Consider the following 26,276-nt stretch of genomic DNA (forward strand, 5'->3'; position numbering starts at 1 on the left):
GTTCTTAACGCTACCTCGCTAATGCGGGAAATGGCGAATAGTTTGAAAGAAAGAAAGAAATATATATATATATATATATATATATATATATATATATATATATATATATATATATATATATATATATATATATATCACATGTTTATCAAATGGCGTCCTAGCTTCGTCTCCTTGATGTATAGCAACTGACTGTTATATTTCTCTCTTGTGTCTCCCCTGATGATGTGATTATTACACGAAAGTGCACTTGGGAACTTTTTGTGTTTCATTTTCCCCGTGGACTCATAGGAATATATATATAGTGTGGCTTTTTCTACTATTGGTTGCGTAAAATAGAATTGATGATTTGTTTACATTTCGTACACAGAACGAGTGGTCGAAAGCGGATCGGTGTTCATTTACAGTAAATAGCTATATATGTGTGTATTTTTTTTTTTTTTTTACAATTTACAGTGACAGTTGGCTGATATACTGACTGCTGAGGGGTGCCAAGGGAATGGAAAACTCCCTTACGTGGGATCAGACCCTCTGTCTGTTTCGAGTCTTGTGATATGTGACGCCACCGTCTCTTGTTTTCTGGTCATACGTCCCGTCACCCACTTGGAGAGAGAGAGAGAGAGTGGAGGAGGATGGATGCGTGTGACGCCCTTGGCGGTGTCTGATGACAGGTGACGCCAGCTATAGTATACTGTGAATGTGCGTGACGCCAGCCGCTGTGACTGTGTGATACGTGACGCCAGCTGGTGTCTTGAGGGTACGTGACGCCAGCTGGTGTCCTAGGGATGTGTGACGTAGTGTCTCGCACGTGACACAGGCCTCAGACCGAGGATACGTGACGGCTGGTACTTGCCGGATACATGGCGCCAGCCACGGTGTCTTGTGGATACGTGACGCCAGCTAAACTGTTTGTGAAAACGTGACGCCAGCTGCAGTGTCTTGATACGTGACGCCAGCTGCAGTGTTTGGATACGTGACGCACCTACGGTGTCTGGATACGTGACGCCAGCTACTGTGTCTTGTGAAAACGTGACGCCAGCTGCAGTGTCCGTGGATACGTGACGCCAGCTACGGTGTCTGCGGATACGTGACGCCAGCTACGGTGTCTGTGGATACGTGACGCCAGCTACGGTGTCCGTGGATACGTGACGCCAGCTACGGTGTCTGTGGATACGTGACGCCAGCTACGGTGTCTGTGGATACGTGACGCCAGCTACGGTGTCTGCGGGTACGTGACGCCCGCAACTGTGTCTGTGGATACGTGACGCCAGGCGTGGGACGATGGTCGTGATAGAGCCAGACGGGGACCCTGTGAGTACTACCTGGGGAGGGGGAGGGGGCGGCATGTGTCCGCACCCCTGGGGGGACCAGAGCACCGTTTTCTGTGCCACCTGATGTCAAAAAAATTCTCTCTCTCTCTCTCTCTCTCTCTCTCTCTCTCTCTCTCTCTCTCTCTCTCTCTCTCTCTCTCTCTCTCTCTCAGTCATGAAAGCATTTAACTTTTTTTTTTTTGCCAAAACTTAAAGAAAGAAACAACTATATCATAAAGTTATGCTACAGATAATTATTATTTTTTTTCCCTTAGAGAATTTTGATATATAAAATATGCCTTGCTTTTCAGGGTTTAAGTATATAATTTTTTTTTAAAATTAGACATTTTAGTCACTACTTCTTAAACTTAGATTAGTAATAAATCCCCCTCTTTTAATATATCCCATGTGCGTGTGTGTGTGTTTTTTTAAACTAGTTACAGATTATGTTTTTAAAAGAGACGTTCTAGCTAGATATGTGTCTCACCAACCCCCTACACCCACCCCTTTGCACAACCCACCACTCCACCTCAACCAACCCCCAACCACCCCAAACCCCTATCCTCTTAACCCCACCACCACCACCCCACACACCCTTTATTGTCCCTCCTCCAGTTGGCATGTGTAACCACCCAGGTCTATTTAAGCTCCCTTCTGTGGGGAGAAGCACCCACGTAACTCCTCCACACACACACACACACACACACACACTCTGAAATCACGACTTACCCAGTAGTGAAAAAAAAGAAAGAAGATTGTATTCAGTGGGTTTGATTCCCTCCACAAATTTAACATCTGTGTGACAAAAGAATTTCAAGATGAACATAGACATGAGGCCCAACTAAAACGTGTTTGTTTTTTTGTTTTTTTATAAGTTTCTCGTCTGATGTGTTTAGAAGTAGTCAAATGAAAGTCTAGATTTCAGAACTACATTTTTTTTTTTTTTAAACATTGGAATTTTGTCGAACCCAAATTGTATGGGATAACCTGAATCAAGAGTCAAATTAATTTGGTCATTTGGGCTCCTCTGAAGATGTCCTTGTCCATCGGCGAAAGAAAATGAGTTGCGGGTGGTCGTTATTTCCGAGCTTCTTGTGGGTGTGTCTGTCTGACTGTCTCTGTCTTTTCCTGAATGTCACACCCTTCCTCTCCCTCTCTCGCCTCCGGGACCCAACTAACCCCCCCCAATTCCCCCCCTTCTTTTTTGTCCTCTCCTCCCCCGCCCTACGTTGGCTACTTGTCACTTTGCAGGGTTGGCGACGACCGAAAACCCGCACTGTTATGCCCCGGCCAACCAATCACAAGGCGAATGGGGGCGGGGCCACCAGCAACGGCTCCACCCCCTCCACGCCCATTGGTCAGGGTCAACAAGTTTCAACCAATCAGACGCCTTCTTCGCCGCCGGACATGGCGCCCTCTAATAAGAATAAGAATAAAAAGGTGATGGGAGGTTGCTTACTGTCCGGCCCAGTTGATGCTGCACGTTGGTGAACATGGTATCACTTGCATGTAAACAACAGACGCTCCCCTGCTTTCACGCTATATTACTGTACTTTTTCTTTTCTTTTTTTTAAATATCTAGACCTTTTTTTTTTTAATAATCTTATGTGCTTGCTTGCATTGTTTGGCTAATTGGATTTAATGCATGCAGTAGAAAATAAGACGTCAATTCCCCCCACCTTGAATATATATATATATATATATATATATATATATATATATATATATATATATATATATATATATATATATATATATATATATTCTGGGAGTTGTTGAAGCTTTGAACTGTAACTTTTTCCAGCACTTATCGTCGTCATGTTCTTCTCCTGAACATGAAGACTCTGGGCAGAACTCAGATATGGAGAAGGGTATTTCTCAAGATATTATTATTCCTACTTCTTAAATCATTCAAGATGTGTGACCCACTAAAACTCCCCCCCCCTCTCTCACTCTCTCTCTTTTCCCCTCTTTCCCCCCCCCCCCCATGTTCTAAAAGGGAATCATATACTATAAACGTCACAGGCGCGAAGCCAATCACACCTGTGTCTGGCTGACTTAGCACCTGTGTCTTTTACCTGCTGAACACCTGCGTTAAGGCAGGTATGTTACTGAGTGAGCGGATTGATCGTGTTTAATAAACCTAAACCGCCAACGAACCTTTCAACATGGTCATTGTGGTGGTTTATATTGTTTTAAGGACCCAGGAGTGTGACCTGGAGTTAAATTAACACGTCACTGAACACAAGACTTGGTGACCTTGAGATGACAGTTCTTTCACTCCCGAGACTCTGATTTCAAAGTGACAGGTCACACCCCCCCCTCAAAGTGACAGGTCACACCCCCCCCCCCTGCACGTAGGGACCTGGACATGACAGGTCACACCCCCCCCTCCCCTCCAGCACGTAGGGACCTGGACATGACAGGTCACACCCCCCCCCAACCCCAGCACGTAGGGACGTGGACATGACAGGTCACCCACCCCATGACATAGGAAACCCTAAGATGACAGGTCACCCACCCAAGACTCGGACCAGGAATTTACAGGTCACTAACCCCAAGACTCTGACCTGTAGGTCGAACAGGTCACTAACCCCAAGACTCTGACCTGTAAGTTGAACATGTCACTAACCCCAAGACTCTGACCTGTAGGTTGAACAGGTCACTAACCCCAAGACTCTGACCTGTAGGTTGAACAGGTCACTAACCCCAAGACTCTGACCTGTAAGTTGAACAGGTCACTAACCCCAAGACTCTGACCTGTAGGTTGAACAGGTCACCAACCCCAAGACTCTGACCTGTAAGTTGAACAGGTCACTAACCCCAAGACTCAGACATGGAGGTTTAAGAGGTCTCTGACCTGTAGGTTTAACAGGTCACTAACCCAGACACGCTAATAAGCAGTGGTAGGTGAGGGCAAGTGTGGCTATAACCCTTCACACTGCACTGTTGTCACATAATGATCACAACACACTGGTCAGTCCCGTCACACTATGGCCTCAACACCCTAGTCCCATCGCATTATGGTCCTATCACACTATGGCCTCAGCACTTTACCCTCTTAACACTATAGTCACAGCACCCTTAGCCCATCACACTGTTACCCAAACACGCTTGTCCCATCACACTACGAACCTCATCATCCTGGCCCTGTTGCAGTGAAATCACAGCATCATGGCCGTGTCACACCGTGCCACCAACACTGTGCTGACATTACGATGCCAACATCCTGGTGCCACCACTTTGATCCTAATACCCTCCCCGCTGTTTCTGTACAGGGTCCCAACACTCAGGTTCGTGGGACTAGAGTCCCTTCGATGGTGATCCCGTAACCCCACGACTCACAACACTCTACTTCCTTGCCACCTACCTTAAACAATCTCACTTCATTTGTCACCCTCCTCCTCATCGTCACCCACTATTCAGTCTCTCTCTCTCTCTCTCTCTCTCTCTCTCTCTCTCTCTCTCTCTCTCTCTCTCTCTCTCTCTCTCTCTCTCTCTCTCTCTCTCTCTCTCTCCCTCTCGACCTATCCTTTACCGATGCCTTGCTTCGATCATCTGTCCTACCACAATCCTAAAGTCTAGTTGCTTCAATCATCTGTCCTACCACAATCCTAAAGTCTAGTTGCTTCACTCATCTCTCCTACCACAATCCTAAATCCTATGATATTTATTATATCACTGTGCTTCGTTGTACCTTCTGCTCCTGCTAGCCCAGCCCCACCTTGTTCCCTTGTCATGCCCTATTTCCTTACTCTACTCCATTTCCCAGTCTTGACTCATTCCCCCTCGTTGCCCACCTTACACTTGAGCTCTACCCAGCTTTGCTTCCCTACCCTACTTTTCCCCCTTAGGCCCACACTTATACCTTGTCTCATCCCATTCTCTTCGGCAGTCTACAGCCCAATAACACTCCATCCTCAATGCTTTTCTTATACCATAAACACACTCCTTTCATACTGTATGTCCTGCTAAGCCTCCAGTCACCTTACCAACAACTCTTCTGCCATTCCCCACTTTTCAACTGTATTATGTACCTCTTTTCATCAGAGCTCCCCTTTTTCCAGTATTATGACCACTTAGTCACATATAAAACAAGACTGATATGATTGACCAAGTGAAAATCACTGGTTATTTTGCAAATAAAGAACAAGCTAAACTCTATGAGGTAAATGTACAGTTCGTTTCTTGTAATATACTTGCCAGATTTTGAATTCATAGATTTGGTATTGTTATTAATGTAGAGTATTACATCTAAATTCTTTGATTTTTTTTTCTAATTTAGGTATAACAGAATAGATATGCATTGGTGTAGCCATCATAAGACATGACAGTTATGATCATGGTACAGATAGCCAGTGCTAAAGCTTAATTCATGTGCAGTTCTTGCCACTGTACTTACAGTGGTTCAAAATGCTTTATAATGATATAATGGCCGAGCCTTCATTATTACCTCAGGGTTGATGCTAGTACATACTGCCTTTAAGACTTACTAAAATGCTTTTGCCACTTGTTCAGTTATTGATCTAAAGCACATTTTACGGTGTTTAAGATGATTTGTGTTTTTGAATTCATTTTGTGTGACAAGAATTACTGCTGTGTAAAAGTGCCGGTAGCACCTTTATACAATTGATTTAGGTAATGTTTTCTTTGTACTGTACTTTTTAGAGAAACTACTAATAAAACATTTTTTTTATCTTCTCTAGTCAAGTGGTTTGAATTCTTGTGTGCCATATGGTACAGATTTTGTTTAACTCTGGAATTCTGTTTTTCCTTATGTGTTTGATTTCACATGAGTTCTGCATCTCATATGTTGTTTTATGCATACTTTTCCATGCACAGGAGTATTGGTCTCATCACTATTTCCGTTGTCTGTCAATATCAAGTGTTGCATTTTTTTTCTAAACCATTCTGTAAGAAAATCCTGTACAGTATAATATACTAATCATTATTTGGTCAAGAATATATTGCGAATTAAGTGACAGAGTTACAAGGATGTGAGCATGATGTGAGGTATAGCATTATTTCAACATCAAATCCAGATTCATGTGTCACTGGGAATCTTTATATATTTACTGATGTTGTAGAACATTGACTCTGATGATTATAATAGTGCTCCGCCATCTGCCAGTTTATAGAGCATAAGATATATTGCAATTCATCCTCTGGGAGTTTTCATTTACAAAGACACTCACTCAGATCCATCCTGAATGAATCTGATATGATTATGAATTCCTTGTTAGATTCTAATTCCCTCAGTATTCCTATGTACAATTTAATGTATCCCATGGTGGAAAAGTGAGTACCTCTTTGATCATCCCTGAATCTTGAACTGGATTTTATTGGAATATGCCTTATATAAAGATAACCTCCATTTAATCTGATCTCCCTTTGCAAGCAAAATAATACATTTTCTTTTCCCTTTTTGTCTGTTTTGAAATATATTTGCTCACCTTCTTTTAGATATTTGCAAGTTTTGTAGGATGTATTCTATACATGCAAAAAATTGATGTTTCCTGGTGTGTGTGCAAAGCTACATATACATATTGATTAAACTGCAAGGTAAAATTTTTGGCTGAAACTTGCTCATAGATACCTCCTAATAGGAAGCACATTTTATTTTATGGAGTAAAAGTCTTTTGTATTTTTTGCAAAAGTTTTTAGAAGAGGTGGGTGCCATCATTCAGGTGATTCTTTGAGTGCTGTTTTCCCATATGAGGAGCAGGAAAACATGCAGGAGGATGGCATATTTACATGAGGACCATCGAACATCACAGCACTGCAAATTATTTTTAGCCTTCAAAACATTATAAGTGTGAATCAGAGTTAGCTTATTTTCATTTATTTAGGATGTAGATATTACTGGCTTCTGCTGTCTCTGAATTCTTTCAAACTTTGACATTTACTCCTAAACTTACACTTTCTCAAACACTTAGATTTCACTGTATTAGGTCAACTTGTGATCTCTCCTACATGACTTAAGTCTGGTCCTCCTCTCTTGGAGTTTGGTGAAGCTTTTGTCACAGCCCTTGACATCTTCAAACCATTTAACAGGGTGTGGCATGTCTCTGCTTTCTAAGGAACCTTCCTTAGGTTTCTTTGATTTTCTTTGTTCTCCAGTACATAGTTTCCTATCTGGTCATTCCATTGTATGCTCTATCGCAGGCATGAAGGGTCTTGGGATATGTTGAAATGATGTTTGTAGTATTGCAGGGATGAGTGATATCCAGATTGCAGACAGGAAAATGTAACTCAGGATTGTCTGGGAAGTGTGCATTTTGATGGATGTATGTCTGGTGGGTCGGAATTTAAGAGTAAGTTAATGAGATAGCCATGATTAGGGCACTCATTTTCTTGTGCCATCTCAGCAAACATTAAAGAATAAAACAATGATTGGCAATCGCCCCTCAGAGCTTTCATATTTTCCTTTAGCTTGATTGCAGTGTAATTACAAGTTTACACATCTTGCATTTGGGAATCATTTACATTTAGCTGAAAAAAATATAGTTATAGGTATTTGCCAGTACTGAAATAAGAATTCATCTTTCTGGAAATATGTATCCACCAGAAATTCTCTTGTAATCCAATGATCCATACCCTGATAATGGAGCTGTTTCAAATTGATAGGACTTGTAGTTTTGATACAGAAGTATACCACAAAATACATTCCTGTTTCATATTGGTAACCAGTTTACCAGTTTGTAAATAGCATTTTAGAATCATATGTTTTCTGTGTATTGCTGGTTGATTAGATTATCCAGAATTTGTTTAAATATTGATGGTTTCAAGAGTATTGTATTGCTGTTGCAGTAAACATCGGGGTTGGATTATGATCCCAACATTCAAAAAATATTTTCATGATATTTTTGCTGATTATTCACAGTAACTTAATAAGTTTAGATGTTACCATCAAGAAGTTTTGTATAGGGGTAGTATGAGATTAACCATGTTTTACTAGTGATTACTTCTTGTCTATATATTGATATACAGTAGTTACAGCTTACAGGAATGGATAGGAATAGGAGAATAGCTCTAAGGATAGTTAGCGGTAAATACTAGTTATTGCATTTAGTCTTGTATAATTGTAGGAATGGATGAGGATATTGGAAATGATCATAGGGTAGGTAATAGCCAAGTTAAATCAAAGGACAATGTGGACATTGTTTACTATGAGCTTGTAGCATATTGTTTTTCAATGCAGCAAATCAGAGCACTTCAGATTTAGTATACCTGCTTGAGGTTACTCTCAGGGTACATATACTTTCTAATAAGTAAGGGATGCTGTCACTTGATTGTGTATGCTGTAATGACATGCACTGAATTGATGGCATTAGCATGGATGTCCTGCATGAAAGCCCACTTTCAGCATCACCATAGCATTATACACAGATTATGTCCAATTACTCAGTGCAAGTGGATGTGCCTCTTAGTCATCATGGGAAATGAGTGTGTATATCTGCATGTTTAACCTAACCATTATTGGACATATATCCAGTTTGCTAGTTGGTTCCAGTGCATCCAGCACAACCTTCCTATTTAGGGTCACCATATCTCTGAAAATTACACTTGAATGCATTATGTATACATGTTCCAAGAGCTGAATGAATGGCATATTTATGCTGGCAACTTAAGGATGGGGAGCTGTTGTAGTGCAGAGAGGGACAGGAGAACTGTTGACAAAGACTGTGGACTTTCCTGTGGATAGATGGGCTTATAATTGGGAATTACACCTCAAGAAAATTGGTAAATAGGCCATACATCAGTTGTTGACAAGTGTCACTTTTAAGAAAATCTCCATTCTCAGTTGAGAAGGGTTTTTCACCTGTGTGTATGTACATATCTATGTATTTACGTTGACATAACTAAGGGGGCTCATAAATCAGTGACTGCCCAATTGTTGTATATGGCACCAGACATGTTTAGCAGTTGACTGCTGGTAAACCCTATATGTTGTGGATCATTTAGTAGTTCCAAGTATGATGAATAATTAATTAGCTTGTTGGGAAACAGTTACTGTATTGAGTTTAAACATTTCCACATCATTTGCCACTATTTCTTCTGCTCAGCTGGTCAGTAACTATCAAAATGCTGAAGGATACCACATAATTTTTCTACTGCCAGGCAGGAAAGAAAATTTATATAGATTTCTATAGATAATGTATATAAATGTATATTGCTAACAAAACATATGTAACTGGAAATTATCACATGCTACTTAGTGTGGAGGAGTGTGGATGTGTTGGAAATGAAATGTTTGAAGACAGGATGTGGTGTAAGGTGGTTCAGGAGAGTGTGTGGAGGAAGAAGTTGAGTTCACGTGAATAAAGATGAGGTAATAAAGTTTAGTAGGGAGAAAGATGGTTTGCTTTGAGTGTGAGTTTCATTGCAGAGAACCTGAAGGAGATAGGGTGTTTTAGATATTCATGAGTGAACTCAGCAGTATGTTGTTTGGGAGCTGAAGTATACCATATGGTGGGTAAGGAGGAAAAGTCATTGGAGCATCAAGGAGTGTGTAGAAAGAGAGGTTATTGTTTGAGAGGGTAAAGACAGGTTTATCTGAAGGTGTAGTAGGTCCTACTGGTGCTGTATTGATGCAAGTCATGGGCCCTGAATGTGCAAGGTAGCATTGGAAATGAAATTCGTAAGGACAATGTGTGATGTGGAAGGTTAAGTAAAGAATGACTTTATGAGAGAGAAGTTTGTTTGTATGTGGAGTATGTTTAATAGAGCTGACCACAGTGTGCTGAAGTGATTTGAACATACTGAGAAGATGAAGAGGAAAAACTGACTTAAGGGGTTGCATGTCACAAGTACAATGACAAAGGAGGGGTGGCAGACAAAGAATGAGATGGAAGGATGGGATGAAAGAGTCATTGAGTTATTGAGGCCTAAATAGCAGGAGTAAGTCCTTTGTAGGATAAAGGAAATTGGACTGATATGGTGAGCATATGCAAGGGGCAAAGTGCTGTCAGTGGGCTGGACTAAGGCATATGAAGTGGTCAGGAAACCATCCAGAAATCTTTGAGGTTTGGCTGTGGATAAAGGAGCTCCATTTTGGTGCATTTTACATGACACCTAAGAAGTGGGTATGTGCTAATGAGTTCATTTTCTTCATCTTTTTCTGGCATTACCCCACTAGTGCAGGAGACAACAAACAAAAATAGAAAAACTGTTTATGTGATACATATATCATAGATTAGTGACCTCAGATAGAAAAATATCTACAAAGAAAGAGTGAAAGGGTAAGAAAATACATAACATTACTTGTACTTTAATTACAGGTAAATAAAGCCATGGAAAGTGATGGAGTATGATTGTTTACATTACATAATATATGTATACTCATGTATGATGAGACTATGTATACAGAGCATGGATAAGACAGAAATATGACTTAATTCTTTTTGTCATAATGTTGACTAACCTGGAAGAGTATTTGTATTCAGGATGCAAATTGGGCACAAACTTGGGAGAAACATGATGGGGACATTGATCATATTTTGCAATTTCAGTGATGTGCATACAGTTAATGCCAAAGAATTCCTTCTTTACCGGTTAGATTCCTCAGTTTGCTTTTACAATTATTGCTAGTAATGAACTGTTTGCTCTTCATGCCTTTTTTCTGAAATAATTGTGTAATTTCTCTAGATTTCTCAGTGAGTTTAAGATGTAATCATAGCAATATTTGGTTTAGTGGTAACCAAGGAGCTAAAGACATTAATTGAGTGCTCTTATTTTTTCAGGAAAAGGAAGCCAACAAGAAGAAAGGCCGCTCAAAAGAAGGTAACATGTAAATTCTGCTAGATGACTTGCTTTAGTATGGTCAGGCACTGTTGCAGATACACATTGCTTACATAATTTTTCCACAAGTTATAACAATAAGCTGACACATGTACTGATCTTCATGAACTCTTCCATGTACTTTACAGTGGATTTGGATTTAATACTAGATTCATAAAGTGCAATAATGTTCATAGTTATCGAGTTCCCAGATGCTGATTTTACTTGAACAGTTAACATTCTACATAGGCCTTCCTCACAGATGCATTTCTGGAAAAATGTATAAAACAAATCCACACATCAAACCAAATACAGTTGTAGGTGGAAAAATAGAGATGTCTCCCTGATATGTCCCAAAGTTCCTGTTTTTCTTACCTATCATGGAAAGAAAATGTCCTATAATTTTGTAGGGAAGAAATACACATGGAACTTCAGCTTTAAGGCATCTGTTTCTGATTTTGATTTTCCACCGAGATCACCAACAATTTTCTATTTCACCAATGAAAGATTATCTCATGTCATATTTGTAGTATCAAGAGGGCATGACTGAACCTCAATATTTTTAGTGTTCTCTGCATTCTTGGTTTTAGTCAACATATGCTAGTTCAAGAAGGCAGCAGACTCCTTAAAATGTCATTATGTGATTTAAGGTTTGCCGTAATTTTGAACATTACTTTTGATGTCTTCACTGGCATACCATGATTCAGTAATATAATCCAGACAGTGGCATGATTCAAGAATGTAATCCTAAAAGTGTTTTTTCAGGAATAAGAAATGATATAAGGTTATCATATGTCTTATGTAAGAGGAAAAGTGTCAGAGTGGCAGGAAGGAGTGAATGGAATTGCAGTTGAATTTTTCACAACAGTGGATGATAGTGCTGTTGACTGGTTTTGTCAGTCTTCAACATTTGTATGGCCTAAGGTGAGGTACCAGAGGACTGGCTAAATGCATGTAAGGGCATGGGAAACACGAGTGAATGTTTGAACTGCAGAGGTGTAAGTCTATTGAGTATACCAATTAAAGTTTATGGAAGAATTGTGATTGGGAAGGTGTTGGCATGCAATGAGCATCTGATTGGGAAGAAGCAGCATGGCTTTAGGACTGGTAGAGGATGTTTGTACTAGGTGTTAACTCTCTGAGAGAAATACTTGCAGAAAGAGGGATTTGTATGTAGCATTTACAGAAAAGGAAAAGCAAATCACATGGTTGACAGAGATGCCTTATGAAAGGAGCTATGAATATTTAGTGTGTATGGAAAGGTACTACATGCAGTTGAGAATTTTAACTAGGAGAGTTAGGTGCATGTACAAGTATGAAGGGAGGAGGATTCATTGGTTCCCAGTGAAGTTTAATCTGTTTGGGAATGGAATGGTAAAGGATGTGAAAGCTTGGGTCTATCAAGAAGGGGCATCTTTACATTATGATGGATGTTAGGGGGACTTAAAGGAAGTTGAGGTGTAGCAGTTGGTAAGACAGGGTCATTTGAGTCTTAGTTTATTTGGAGCTGACCTTGAGGATGTGGAGTGTTTTAGATACTAGGGAACTGACATGGCTGTTGATGGAATCTTTAGGCCTGGGGTAAGTCATAAATTTGAAAAAGGTGTTAAGGTCCTGGGTGCAGTATGGAGTATGTGGAAGGAGAGGTAAAAGCAAAGATGGGCATGTTTCAAGGTATGATAGTCCCAGCAATGTTGTATGAATTTGAGTCTTAGATACTAATTAGAAAAGAAAGGAAGAGTATGGATGTATTGGAAATCAAATGCTTAGGATGAAATGTGATATGAGGCAGATTGATCTTATAAGGACTTATAGTATCAGAGAAAGTTATGATAGGAAGCGCTGTCTGATTGAGAGGGCTGACTATTCACTGCTGATATGATTTGGGCATATGTAAAGGATGAGTTAGGAAAGACTAACCAAGAAAATATATATATGTCAGAGGTCAAGATAGTAAAGGGAAGGGGTTGTCAAAAAGATGGAGTAAAGGAGGGTTTGCAGTATCGACCTGAACATTCAGGAGAGGTAAAAGCATACATTAAACTGAATGAATTTGATTGATGTCATAACTGGTGAGAGACTTGCTGTCATCAGGTTGAACCAAGGCAGATACAGCACTGGAGAGACCATGGTCTGGGGGCTTGGGCAGTTGATGATTAGCTCTGGTTTTGCAGTTAGATATAAGGAAAACACAAAAGGGAAGAATTTATGAATGAAGCATGAAATAGATCGAAATTTCTTAAATGTTCAGGGTTTTTCTGTTGTGGCAAATGACTTGGTCAGATGTTTCTGCAGTATCACAGACCAACAAATTTGACGTCTACATCCCTTGGTGGGGACCCAGCCATCATTTGCTTGGCTATCCCAGGGTGTGGCATCAGTTTATGACTGGCTGTAAATATGAATGAAAATTTCTGATTTGTGATTCTATTTTTTTATATATATTTGTCAGTGATTTATAATGAATACTGCATATGCTGATGCAGGGATCCCCATTGAATACACAAGATACATTCTTAGAGAAAGAACTTTCAACAAATCAGCTTTTATTGGGGTCACCTTAACATAGTGATAAAGAAATATGATCTTGACAGCATTTTTTCTTACCTGTAAGTACTTACTTTTACACCTTTTAAGTGATACTTTTTCTAATCACCTTTGGTGTATATCCAAGACCAGTGCTTGCACACCTTTTACCAGGTGTTATAGCTATAGATGATTCCAAATTGTTCATAAGATTGATGAGCAAAGTGAGTGAGAGATCAAGCAGTCATGAGTATGTTCAGAGTGCAGTAGTACAAGAAGCTAAGTAGTGATCAGCCCAGAGTGCTGTACACACTGCTTGTCATTGGCTGACCTAATGTAAACAGAAATGGTGGCTGTGACCAGTTCATTTAAATTCATGGTTTTTCACTACACAGAATTACAAGAAAAAACCAAGAGCTCTTTAGCAAATTAGTTTTCAGAAGGGTAGGTATCAGTAGGGTATCCCTGTAGTAGTATCATAACTGGGTATTTTGTCGTGTTATATGTTTTTACATATGTGTTTAGATGATTCTTTTACCATAATGAATGAAGGATTATTACAATACACACCACCTGTACAGTCAAAAGCCACTATAATGCAACAGTAGATATTACATATGATGCAATTAGAATGTGGAACACTGCTATAGATATTTGTATACACCAGTTCTCTCTTTATTTCTGGTTATGAATTGTTTTGTATATCTGGTGCACCAAATGGTGCAAAAATGAATTCTTGGAGATTTTTTAAAGTGGATGATGCATTAAGGAATTTAAATGGGTTGATGCCACATGCATTCTTGAAATACAAACACTAATTTTTTGGATGACACTTTGTGCATCTTTGGAATGCCAGTATTGATTGGTATTTTATATATGGTGCATTGAGCATTATTCATTTAGTCATGTTAGAATGAAAATAAATTCATAGTCAGTATCATAATTGTGATAGAGATACAGGGGAAATATTTTCCCTACGTCATTATCAACATTACATTTTGATATTTTTTACATAATATTATTTTTGAAATGTTATTGAAAGGATTATGTTCAGTATGAATAAAGTGTCAATTAAAACTCAGTGTGTAGGCATCATATTTGAAGGAAAACATAAATTAAACCAAGTCATTAGCCATGAAAGAAAAACACTTGAGTATTTAGCTAATCTCAATCCAGTCACCAAAATTTTCTCATAGATTCTTTCCTATCAATGTATTTATCGGTTACTATATTTCTTTATCAATGAAAAAGAAGTTTTCTTTATATCATTTTTGTGTGCAAAAATTAAATCAAACCTGGGTAGGCAGGGGCTACCCAAGGCCTGGGTGGGGTTGGTGTTTCAGCAGCCCACCAACCCTCCTATCACCCAGGGGCCCCACCCATGATGCTAAACCAGATGTGCACTTGGTCTTTTTAGTTTATTTGATTGATATATCGACTTCACATCTTGTGTACAATAATTTTCAGAGTATAATGGGAAATGATATAGCTTTGCGCATATACTACTTTTCATCTGCTTTATAGATATAGGTTAGTAGAAATAATAAGGATGAATATCAAGCTAATATTATTAATGCTTTGTTGTGATACTGGTACCTTTATTCAACAAATAGTGTGTTAGGAAATCAAATGTGTATTGCTGCTTTATAGCTAGCTATGTATAGTACATATTCTTTTTTCATTTCATAACAGAGAGGTTTGTGTCTGAATTTATAATCACAAATCAGATTTTGTGAACTCCATGGAATGATGAGAACAGTATTCCATTACCTAACTTAAATTTTCTTCAAGTTATATTTTATTAGCCTGAAATATTCACTGAGATTATAAATTTTTCTTGCTTAAATACCCCTTTCCCCATTATCTGTTTCCTTTGTTATGACCACATTGTCAAAGAATATCTGTCTTAAACTCAGGTCTTTTGTCTCTTTTGTTGTAGGCCTCAACTTTATAGCAGAGATTGGGCAAAATGCAAATAGGAGTCAAAGTATTGAAATAGTTGACTTAAATATCTTCATAAGAAAATATTGCATATTCATGGGGCTTAAAGGCATGGGATTATTAAAAGGCTCTGAATCAGAAGTAGCACAAAGGCTCAAGATATATCCAGATCCTGGTTGTGGGCTGGACTAGGCCAGTACACTCCATTTGTCCTGATACTCACCCTGTCACATTTTATTAGTTTATTTTGGATACTATTAATCAAAATTGAATATTCTCTTTCTTCATAAGTAAGGATGATTTTTGTGATAAGTTTGTTGATTGCTATTAATGCACAAAATCTATCATTGGTTGAAATTGGAAATTGAACGTGGCATAAACATTTTATGCATACTAATTATATTGGCTCTTCTGCTGTGTTAATGATCAAGGTTAAAAAGTTAGACATGTCATCCTGAGATTACTCTGCTTCCTTGTCATATTTTTAACATTCATTCCAATCCTTTGTTATTTCCACTTTCCTCATCCAGTATTTGATATCCCATTTCTGCTATATCATCTTCTCCAGTGATATCATTACCATACCTTTATCTGTTGTCAGCACTCAACAGTATTTTTATGACTTTCCTATTCTTCTTTGATATCTGGCCTTTGCTTTGTTACCTTTTCTTCATTTTTCCACTGTCTGATTTATACTACATGGTTTCTTTTCATATTTTGCTGCCGAGTAGTAATGTTTCACTGCTTTAGAAAGATTGCTCCCTTCCATCACAGTAAATTAACATTATTAGACTTACATATGCTTGCCAGGTATCTTCTTGAAGCTTTCAGTACCCAAAGATATAACCTGCTAGCCAATGGGTCATTTTAATAGTTTAAGAAATTGGTGTCTTTCAGATTGATGGCATTATATATGTTATATGGCAGCAGCCTTTTTTTTTTTTGTATAATAATGATTATTTACTTTTTGTATGGCAGCAACTTTTTCATATCATAATGATGATTTGGGAATTGAATGAAGCACCCAAATATTATCAGCTTAAGATAAATCAATATCTTTGGCTGTATTGGGTGTTTCCACTTCATCTGTCAGACCTGGCCATTTCTTTGCACACACCTGTTATATTTATGCACATAACCTGCACACTCCAGCCTATTTATGGAGTCAGTATAATTAGCTTATAATTGATAGTTTCAAAGGGACTTTACTTCCAGAAAGCAAGTTAAAGGTCAGAGATGTGTCAGTAGTTTCTCTGACAACAAAAAGACAGTTCTCAGGGTTGGGTTAATTTTTATCATTGTATGAGGTAGGTAAAGTTTGTGTGAATACTGCTTAGTTGTTAGGATGCCTTTTGTAACATTGTTTGGTGAAGCACACACAATCACTGTCTCTAAGACTAACTAAAGCACCCCTTCCCTCCCCTATTGCACAATGGTGGTGGTTGTACTCATCTTCTGACACCACCTTGGGGTGAGTCTCAGTCAGCTGGTGCATGTCCTGCCTGATGATTTGACGTGTGTGTGTGTGTGTGTATGTGTAGCTCTGTGAAACAGGACACTTTCAAACAGCCTGAACAAGATGCTTATGGTGAATTCCTTTCTCGTTAGTACTAAATAAGAATGATTTTGAAATAATTTCTAATGTAGTATGACTCTTGGACATGTTACATGTTAGTAATTTTTCTGGTATTTCCTAAATATGTATGATGCATTACATGATTGGATATTTCTTTAGAAATATAGATGTTTGTGATGACATGGTACAGAAATAGTTCCTGAATTTGTGGCAGAATTACACAGCATGACTCGTCAATATATGTGTAGAAGGCTTTGTTTTCAACTTATTATAATTGATAGTATGTACTGAATGTTTTAGGTTTGATTATTAGTGTATAGCTCTTCACAGGAACTTTTTAAAATGCAAGTATCTTTTCAGTATTATGTCTCCCATAATGATGTTGTAAAACCCCAGGGGTACAGCATTTTATATTTTGTTATTGAAAAGGAAGGTAATTGTAGGAGTGTTTCCAGTTGATCAGGATTAAATATGGGCGGACCTAAACTTGTGAAAGTATGATTATGATTTAGGTAGTAATGTTGATTACTATGTAGACACATGATCATTCCTCTTTTATTAGTCTTTTATTAGTCTTTGGGGATCTGAAGCTAATTCTTTCTCTCAAGAAAATAATAATAAGTTTGTAAGTTTATAGAAGCTTCTTTGTTTCTTGTATGTAGAAAAGAAGGCTATGAATGCACTGCTTACTGGCAATGGGTCTATTCACTCTTCTTGGATTCCTCATAATTCTAGTCGTAAACTTTCAAAGATAAGGGAGACATAGCTTGGATAGAAAATTTACAATGTTAAGGGCTCGGCTTGGACAGTGATATACTCAGCCATTTCTGATAATGATAACAATGATAAGAAGAAGAATACATGATAATGATAATAATGATGATTAATAATAATAATAATGATAATAATAATAATAATAATAATAATAATAATAATAATAATGATAATAGTAATAATGATAATGATGATAATCATGATATTCAGAAATACATTCTTTTATATAAAAGGACTGTGCTGTGTGTATTAGAGAGGTGATAGTTTATGAAATATTATAATTAGAAAGCAGATTGCGATTACATTACATAGTAACTTTATCCCTATATTACGCATGATTTATGTTTCTTGTTATATTGCATGCCTCTCTGCCAGTTTATGTTGGCTTCCCACATGCAAAGCAGACTGAATTTGTAGCATGATGCCTAGCTACTGTCCTTTAGCTCTGTGGTCAGAAACCGTGTAGTTTCCAGTGAGGACCAGGTGGGTCCCCTCACAGAAAGTTAGTCTATAGTATTGTTTATGTAAGTACTACCAGCTGAAAGAGTGGCATCTAAAGTATTGGTCATAACTTTAGATATACTTTACTACAGAAAATGTTCACAGTAACTTGTTTTTATGTAAGGAATTTACTTGAAAGCAGTTCATATCTTAACAACAGTGATCTTTATTTTGACATATTTGGATTGATAGTGCTGTATTACCCATAGGAATTGATGTTTTGTCATTTTTTATGGCAGTACTTCATTTGTTTTATTGGATACAGTTTGATTTATCAGTGTGCCATAGAGCTGTCCCTGCATAGACTTTACAACAGTTTTACTGGAAGTTATACCCAATCTTCAGTGTTGTATTTTACAGACCAGTAACATGCACGTAGGTACTGAACTTAACAAATAAGAACTGCATAATCTTAAAAGTTTAAGTTAACACTGTGGCCATTTCACAATGCAGTGGGAGCATGTATAGTGGGTTTCAGTTATTGTCAAATGACTTACTATGTGTGAAAACTAATTTCAGTGGAATTATTTAATGCATTCTTTTGTGTATCTGATAGTATGGATACTCTGTTGCATTTTGCCAATTTTTATCTTGTGCATGATTAGATTGTGGTAGACATTTATTACATATATTTCACATGAGTAATTTTGTCCTAAACTTGTAGGAAGACTGCTACAGTTCATTGTAGCATTACATGAAATCTTTTTGTAGCAGGATGTGTCCTGTTACTTATACATACAGAATACATCACACATTTCATAATAGAAGAAAAAGCATACTTCAGTCATAAGAATAAGTGAAAACTTATTATATTCTTTTGATATTCTTGTTTTTTGTGGTAACTTTTTATTTAGTATAGTAGCCTCTTCTTATGGTATACTGTATAATGATAAATGAAATATGAAACGTTGATTTTTCCCTCTGCAAATCACTGGAGTCCTGAGTAGCAATTATACAGACATGAAAACACTGCACCCTTCACAGATGTGGGTGCTAGCACCAGAAAATAAAAGAAAAAGCAAAAATGTTTTGCTGAAAAATTTATTCCTACTTATTTTCTACGAAAAGAAAATGCATATTCAGATTTCCAGCTTAAGCATACCCTTAGAATGTAAATATATCTGTCTTCCCTTTTGTGTTGAACAGTTTTGCATTAGTTACTTCCTCTGATCACTGAATTATTTATTTACGCATTGATTTAGGTGATAGGGAGGACTTATTTTCCATGTTATCCCAACAGGATGCACTTAATGTAAATATGATTAAGTGATATTGCACAAGTTCTTCTTAGGAGTTATACATAGAAAATGGAGATAGACAGTCAGGGTTTGCATTCTTATCTCACTTGAAATATCTACAACCAGTCATTAATCACCACGTCCAGATATTATACTTGGCTTCCATTATATTGAATGTCATTACCCAATAATTATCATATGTAACTGACACTGAAACAAGGTTTGTGAGTATTTTATTGTGAGTTCCAGTTTGAATGAAACACTGAATATAGTTGCCATAACTGATGAATCAAATGAAACTTCCCATTAGAATGCAGAATCCTAGATTTTAAGCCTGTACCAGAGTCTTTATTTTTATGGTAAATGATAATTGATTGCAGAAAATATGACATGGTTTATTTTCACCCAAGACTGCAAGTCTAGAACTTAAGACCTTTAGTTGTTGAATTCATGACTCACTTGGTCAGCTTAAGATCCACTTTTGTAAAATCCCAAGGCATCTTGTGATTAAACCTAAGGCCTACTGTTTAATACTTCTCTGCCTCAGATTGTTGAACTTAGGACTTGTCGTAGTTTAACCTGACAACCCATGATTTTTTGATACAAGACCTGTGATTGTGGAGCTGCAGCACCTCCAGCTGATCTCCGTTCAGGACCCAAGATCATTTTCCTTAAAGTCTGTTTAAACTTGCGTAGTATGGCACACATATGGGGATGCTTTGTCTGTTTTCCATCAGTCAGCAGAAATCACACCCTGATTCAGTGAAACTGCATTTGACCTGACTTTTTAAGATCAGGTCACATGTATCCTACTGTATATTGTAATTCATACTGTTGTTTCCCTGCATCTAAAGAATTGATTGGCATAAGATCCATAGCTTTGTTTTGGATTTTGTTTCAGTTATGCCTCTTAGAGTAGGGTTTGACCTGGAACTTATTAAGGCCCAGAACTTTGTGAAAACACAATATTTGGTCATGGAACTCATTAAGAATTATTGATATACCAAGCAGTATATCTGCTTATTTACTCTCAGTAAGTATACTTTACTCAAGGTAACAGGAGTGTTCCATGGAACACCCTTCAAGTGATCATTTACCTTAGATATACAGCACTAAAGTGAGAGCAATTGGTACTGAACTTGAGAAATATTAAGATGGCACTTAAACCTCTCTCATAATAGAAATATTTGTTTTACCAAGTTAGGATTTAGTAATTTTGATCATTCTAATAACTGAAGTTATTAATAATATCATCAAAGTAGTCTCCCAGGTATTAGACTCATCCCACCCCATTTTATAGTAAAAGAAAAAAAAATTTAAGCTTAAAATTCTTACCACACTAATTTTTTCCAAGAATCCCATTTATTGGCTGGATAAACTTCCTTTGTGAATCAGAGCATTTGGTACTGAGGCCATAGTCCAATTATTGAACATGAAATCTAACCCAGTTCGAGAATATCAAACTTTGTTCCGAGATGTTTAACCTTAGTAATCTGTGCATTGCATCCAAACTAAACTAAATGTTGTATTTAGACCCTGGATATTGTATGAAGGCAGATTGCCAAACCTGACCACTGATTTTTTTAATTCAAGGCTTTGAGCCAAGAGGCAGTTCCAGACCTTTTTGGTTTTCTCTGAAATTTTGTGTGAAAGGCAGTAAACCTGTTTAACTGCAATCCACTAAGGGACGAATTGATAATCTCATCTTTTGGATGGCAAATCATTTATCTCATTCAAAGAGTATGGTATTACTTTAGTCATTTATAATAGTAATATGACAAGTCCTTTGTATAAGAAACCAAGACAAAGCTATAATCATCAAAACATTGTGAAGGCTGTAGGATTATCATATTTTATTGGTTGCAGGTAGTAAAACCATTCAGTGTATAATGTTTAACATTTCATATAGCTTGTTAACCTTCCTTGAAAGTCATGTAATTGTTTTCCTTTTTGAATTTACCCCCATTAACAGTAACTGATATATATGATTTCTTTACGCTGCAGTGATGATTCATGAACCTGCAGTGTTGATTGAGGGTGTCTTATTCCGTGCACGTTACCTCGGCTCAACACAACTTGTCTCAGAAGGTCAACCCACCAAAACCACTCGCATGATGCAAGCTGAAGAGGCAGTTTCACGCATCAAGGTAAGTTTGAAAGAGGTGGGTTTTTATAAGGTAAGTTCATTAATGTATAGGCCTCCTATGTAAACTTTGGTTTATGAATATAGTGATATATCTTAGATAAAGAATATTTGTCACTTTATGAAATGACATGAGTCAGTTACTACTGTGTCTCAGATTACTGGCTGCTCAAAAGGTGAGGTATTTCATGTGGCTATTTTTAACAAAAAGCTGAACCTCATAGATATTGTATGTGATAATGATGATCAAAAAAGGTATCAAGGGAAACAAATTTTACCAACTTTATTACTGACATACCTATGAATTTATGTTTTGACTAAAACTTGGGTGCTTTTCGTTTTCACTGTCTTTCTCCAAGGTAGCAAATGTTAGACAATAAGAAAAAATTGAGATTTCTCTGGAATTGCTAAAAATTTTACTAATTTTTGTTCTGCTTCTCCTCATGTTTATCAGATATTTAGTTGCTCACACCATTTGCCTAATACAGTAGCGATGGCAGTTATGGAAACTTAATAACTGAGAATCATTTTGTGATAGCTCATAAAACTTGTATCAAAAACTACTTGTTTTAGTAAAGAAAATCATAAAAGAGAAATATTGTAAAATGATCTCTACAGGTGCCACAGTTTTCTGTAGTGCAGTAAGATTGACATGGGTGTACCCTTCAGTGTAATGGCTGTATTGTGTATGTGTGTGTGTGTGTGTTTGTGTGTGTGTGTGTGTGTGTGTGTGTTTGTGTGTGTTTGCTTACAAAGTAAGAAATTTGCTTTAAATGTGATGAGTAGTCGGAGTTACACACATTCATAAATTTAGTGATTAACTAATGATATAATTTGTAAAGTTTGCAGTATTTTATATGTGCTTCATATGGAAGCATATTGTGATAAACCACTCCAGCAGAGTGTCTTTATAATTGGAATGCCATACCTGGACTGGTTTCTTCACAGAATAAAAGATCAATATTATTTAGGCATGTTCAAGTTTTGGATTGTCTTGTAGTGTGTAGAAAGCTAATATGAAATGACTGTAACTCCATTTATGTTGTATGTGCTTGAATTTCAATATTTTTATGTTGAATGTGGTTGAAATAATTTTGTTAGTAGATAGAAATGGATCTTTGAAATTGAAAAATAACATTAGCCTGGGTCATTAGACCAAAGCCAGCATACATAAGTGGAAGTTTCTTTGACTTCATTACAGCCTGAAATCCCTGGGGCTATGAGCCTTGCTTCCATCTTAATCCCACCTGATACAGCTAGTAAGATAACCTTTCTTCAGCAGTATTAAAAGCAGACAAGGACCTTATTGTTGTTATATTATCACATAAAACATTACTGATTTGTTAGAACAGATCTAAAACATCCCTCTAACTTGCCTTGCCATTGCAAGAGTAATTAGATTTTTGCAGCAGTTCATGACTTTCCATCAGTCTTCCCATCTTAATGTTAGTTGTGTTAGGTGGGAAAAGATATTTTGCTTGCATGAATGTTTCTTGTGACACTGTGTTACCACGTCATCACGTATATTGTCATAATTCCCAAGAGCCATTGTTTGACACCCAAAAGTTAATTAGCACAAGTTTCCCCATGTGCAAAACATCCTGAGTGACTTGTCTGTGTGTCCAGGTTCAATGTAAGAGTGCCTCCCTGAATTGCATCTAGATTCTAGATTACCCAAGGCTCATCTGATCAGCCATTGTGTTCACAGTTTTGCATGACTTTGTTATTTGGCAGGGTTGAGTGAGGCTGTTATTAATTTAAAACCTAACAGATGACTGAGTAACTGATACCTTGAATATTTATGACCCACTTAACTTCATTCAAAATTATCATATATATATATATATATATATATATATATATATATATATATATATATATATATATATATATATATATATATATAATAGTAATAATAATGATAATAATTTTGCACGTGATCAAAATGTCATGTATAATAATTCAGACTTTGGTGAGACTGGTCATAGATACAGTATTGGTGTACATGGATATATATATATATATATTTATAGCACATTGCAACATTGATTTGTCTAGCATCACATTTTGAAGCCTCTACCTGCTTTCTGCACAGAGTAACAAATGAAAGATAAAATTTTCTTAACATCAGGGAAAATTACTCACATTGAGGATAGTGATAATTTGCTGACTTGACTGTCATTCATCTTCCATTGCCATTGCCTTGTCTATTCTCATTATCTGGGGGTATGGTAGTTCACTGGTTTCAAATGCATAAAGATATTCTTCACTTACTAATTATAATCAGGGAGTTATGCTGCACAAGAGCATGGACTGTTCTGACCATGGGGACATTTTTGCATGTATTGGTGGTGACTTTATGAAATATTCTTGTTTTCTAATGTCACCTCAGTTATCAGTTCTGACTGAATAAATGTCTGTGGTTATGACCCAAGTTCATGAAATAAGTTTTATAAGATGGGTAACACAGTGGACACAGACCGAAACTATGCCAGTGTTTTTCTTATTTATTCTGCTTACCAGGCAGTGTTAATGTATGTTTTGGTTGGTTATTATTCTTAAATAATTTTCTTGCATTGTCATTATCATGAAAGACTACAGTTTTGATAGTTACAATTGTCATGTGATTCCCAAAGTCCTTGGTTCCGTGCTGGCTAACGTCGCTGCATGTGTGTCATTTGCTGCAACGTGTATCAGTAACTAGCTTTATGGAAGAGAGCTGTTTGGCCTCCCTTTCAGACCTTGTGTTTCATTTTGGCTCAGTCTCATAAAACCATTCTTATAAATAAGCCCAGGGCTTTATAGTGAAGTTGCTCATTGATTATTAAGGTCTGCATCTTGTTCATGTGTTTTGTTATTTATTTTATTTTGCATTGCTTTAAAACGATATATGATTTCACCTGACCCATTGTGTTCCAAGAGACATGTACCAAGTCCCCAGTTACCCCCTCCTCAGCAGTAGATGCAGTAATAACTCATGTAAAGTTAATTCATCTTGTTATAAGTTGTCTACAAATTTGTCATTATTAAGCTGTTTCCACATATATTAAGAATTACTTTACCCCCTAAAGTTACTTCTGAACTTTTCATAATTAATGATGATTCTCGCTACCTAAAGAGTGTGACAGTAGCTAGAGAACCAACCAAAACAACATTCCCCTGTCAGGATGCAGATGATGATAAGGAAGTGCTGGTGGAATGTAACGACCCAGAGCCATCCCTGGGGCCCCAACACTCCCCAAGCCCCAAACATTCACCCCTTCTCCATCACTCTCCCACTTCTTTGCATACACCAAGGGAGTCAGACTCACCAAATGGCTTTAGCTCACCCAGAAGTCAAAGTTCACCAAGAAACTTGAACTCTCCCAAAGGACCTATGTCATCTGGGTCTCTTGCATCTCCATTGGCCCATGAATCTGTTGTTGTTTCACCCCGAGTAGTTCATTCACCACGGCGAGGACATGGGTTTTCCCGTACAACTGAGAACCAACCCTCTCTCAGTACTTCATGGAAACCAATACATAGGATGAGTCAAGGGGTTCCCACCTGCCCTTATATGACTGATGTAAATATTATGCACCCGAGTGTTCCTATTGTGGCTCCATTACCCACTGGTGTATTAGAAGAACCTATTGTATCATCAGATATGGTGACTCTTATTGAACCAAGAGAAGAATCCGTGAATGTGATTGGGGATGATGATGAATATGAAGAGGACGTAGAGGAGGAGGAGGAGGAGGAGGAGGAGGAAGAAGAGGAAAGAGAGGAGCAACAAAATGTTATCAGAGCAGAGGATGAAGAAGTGGACAATGAAGAGGAGGATGATGATGAGGATGATGACGATGATGATGATGATGATGAGGAGGAGGAGGAGGAGGGTGAGAGAGGCAAAAATATTAGCATTGATAGTGAAGACCAGTGCATTGAAGTTCTTACAGTTATCCCAGGTGCAAGTGGGACAACACAGGAGGATCGGGAAGAAGAGTTGGAGATTGATGGAGGTGGAGGGAGCTTGGACTGGGTCTCGGAGGAGGGTGGGGGTCCAGGGCTGGGGCCAGCTGGCACTGTGTTCCACCTTCGTCTTGTGGGGTCCGTGGATGTTGCTGAAGAGTCAGGTAAAGCACCTGGCCGGAAGACAGCTACATGTAAGCGACCCAAGAAGGAAATGGTCATGGAGGCCGTTTCTCATCTAAAGGTGGGTCAAATCTGGTCTTACTGACATAACTGGATCACTCAAGCCTCCTAATGATAGGAATACAAGGAATTGAATGGTGTGATGATTATGAAGTTGATTAGCAAGAAAATTAAGTTATGTTAAGAGTAGAATTTTAATTTTATTATTATTGGCCTGTTTATTAAATTTCAACATGAGATCAAGTTGATATAAATTTTTGAATAATTCTCAGATTTAGAGTAGAAGTAGGATCTACAAACTAAAGATAGATTCACTAAATATGACTTTGTATGGCTGCAGAAACCTTATAGTTTAA

General features: G+C 37.6%; 1 protein-coding gene across 30 annotated transcripts in view; it reads left to right on the forward strand.

The window, feature by feature from the left end:
- The window catches only part of LOC139755581 (uncharacterized), an 887,125-nt gene that overhangs the window by 799,496 nt on the left and 61,353 nt on the right, over positions 1-26,276 (forward strand). For 16 of the 30 annotated variants that reach the window (XM_071674063.1, XM_071674071.1, XM_071674074.1 and 13 more), the window contains 4 exons: positions 2,559-2,747; positions 11,051-11,090; positions 21,648-21,790; positions 24,953-25,981. In XM_071674063.1, coding sequence (XP_071530164.1) covers positions 2,559-2,747; positions 11,051-11,090; positions 21,648-21,790; positions 24,953-25,981 — 1,401 coding nt within the window. The remainder of the gene's footprint in view (positions 1-2,558; positions 2,748-11,050; positions 11,091-21,647; positions 21,791-24,952; positions 25,982-26,276) is intronic. The other 14 variants (XM_071674079.1, XM_071674081.1, XM_071674082.1 and 11 more) reach the window with 5 other exon arrangements.

Source organism: Panulirus ornatus, chromosome 19 (genome assembly GCF_036320965.1).
Source record: "Panulirus ornatus isolate Po-2019 chromosome 19, ASM3632096v1, whole genome shotgun sequence".
Lineage (NCBI taxonomy): Eukaryota > Metazoa > Arthropoda > Malacostraca > Decapoda > Palinuridae > Panulirus > Panulirus ornatus.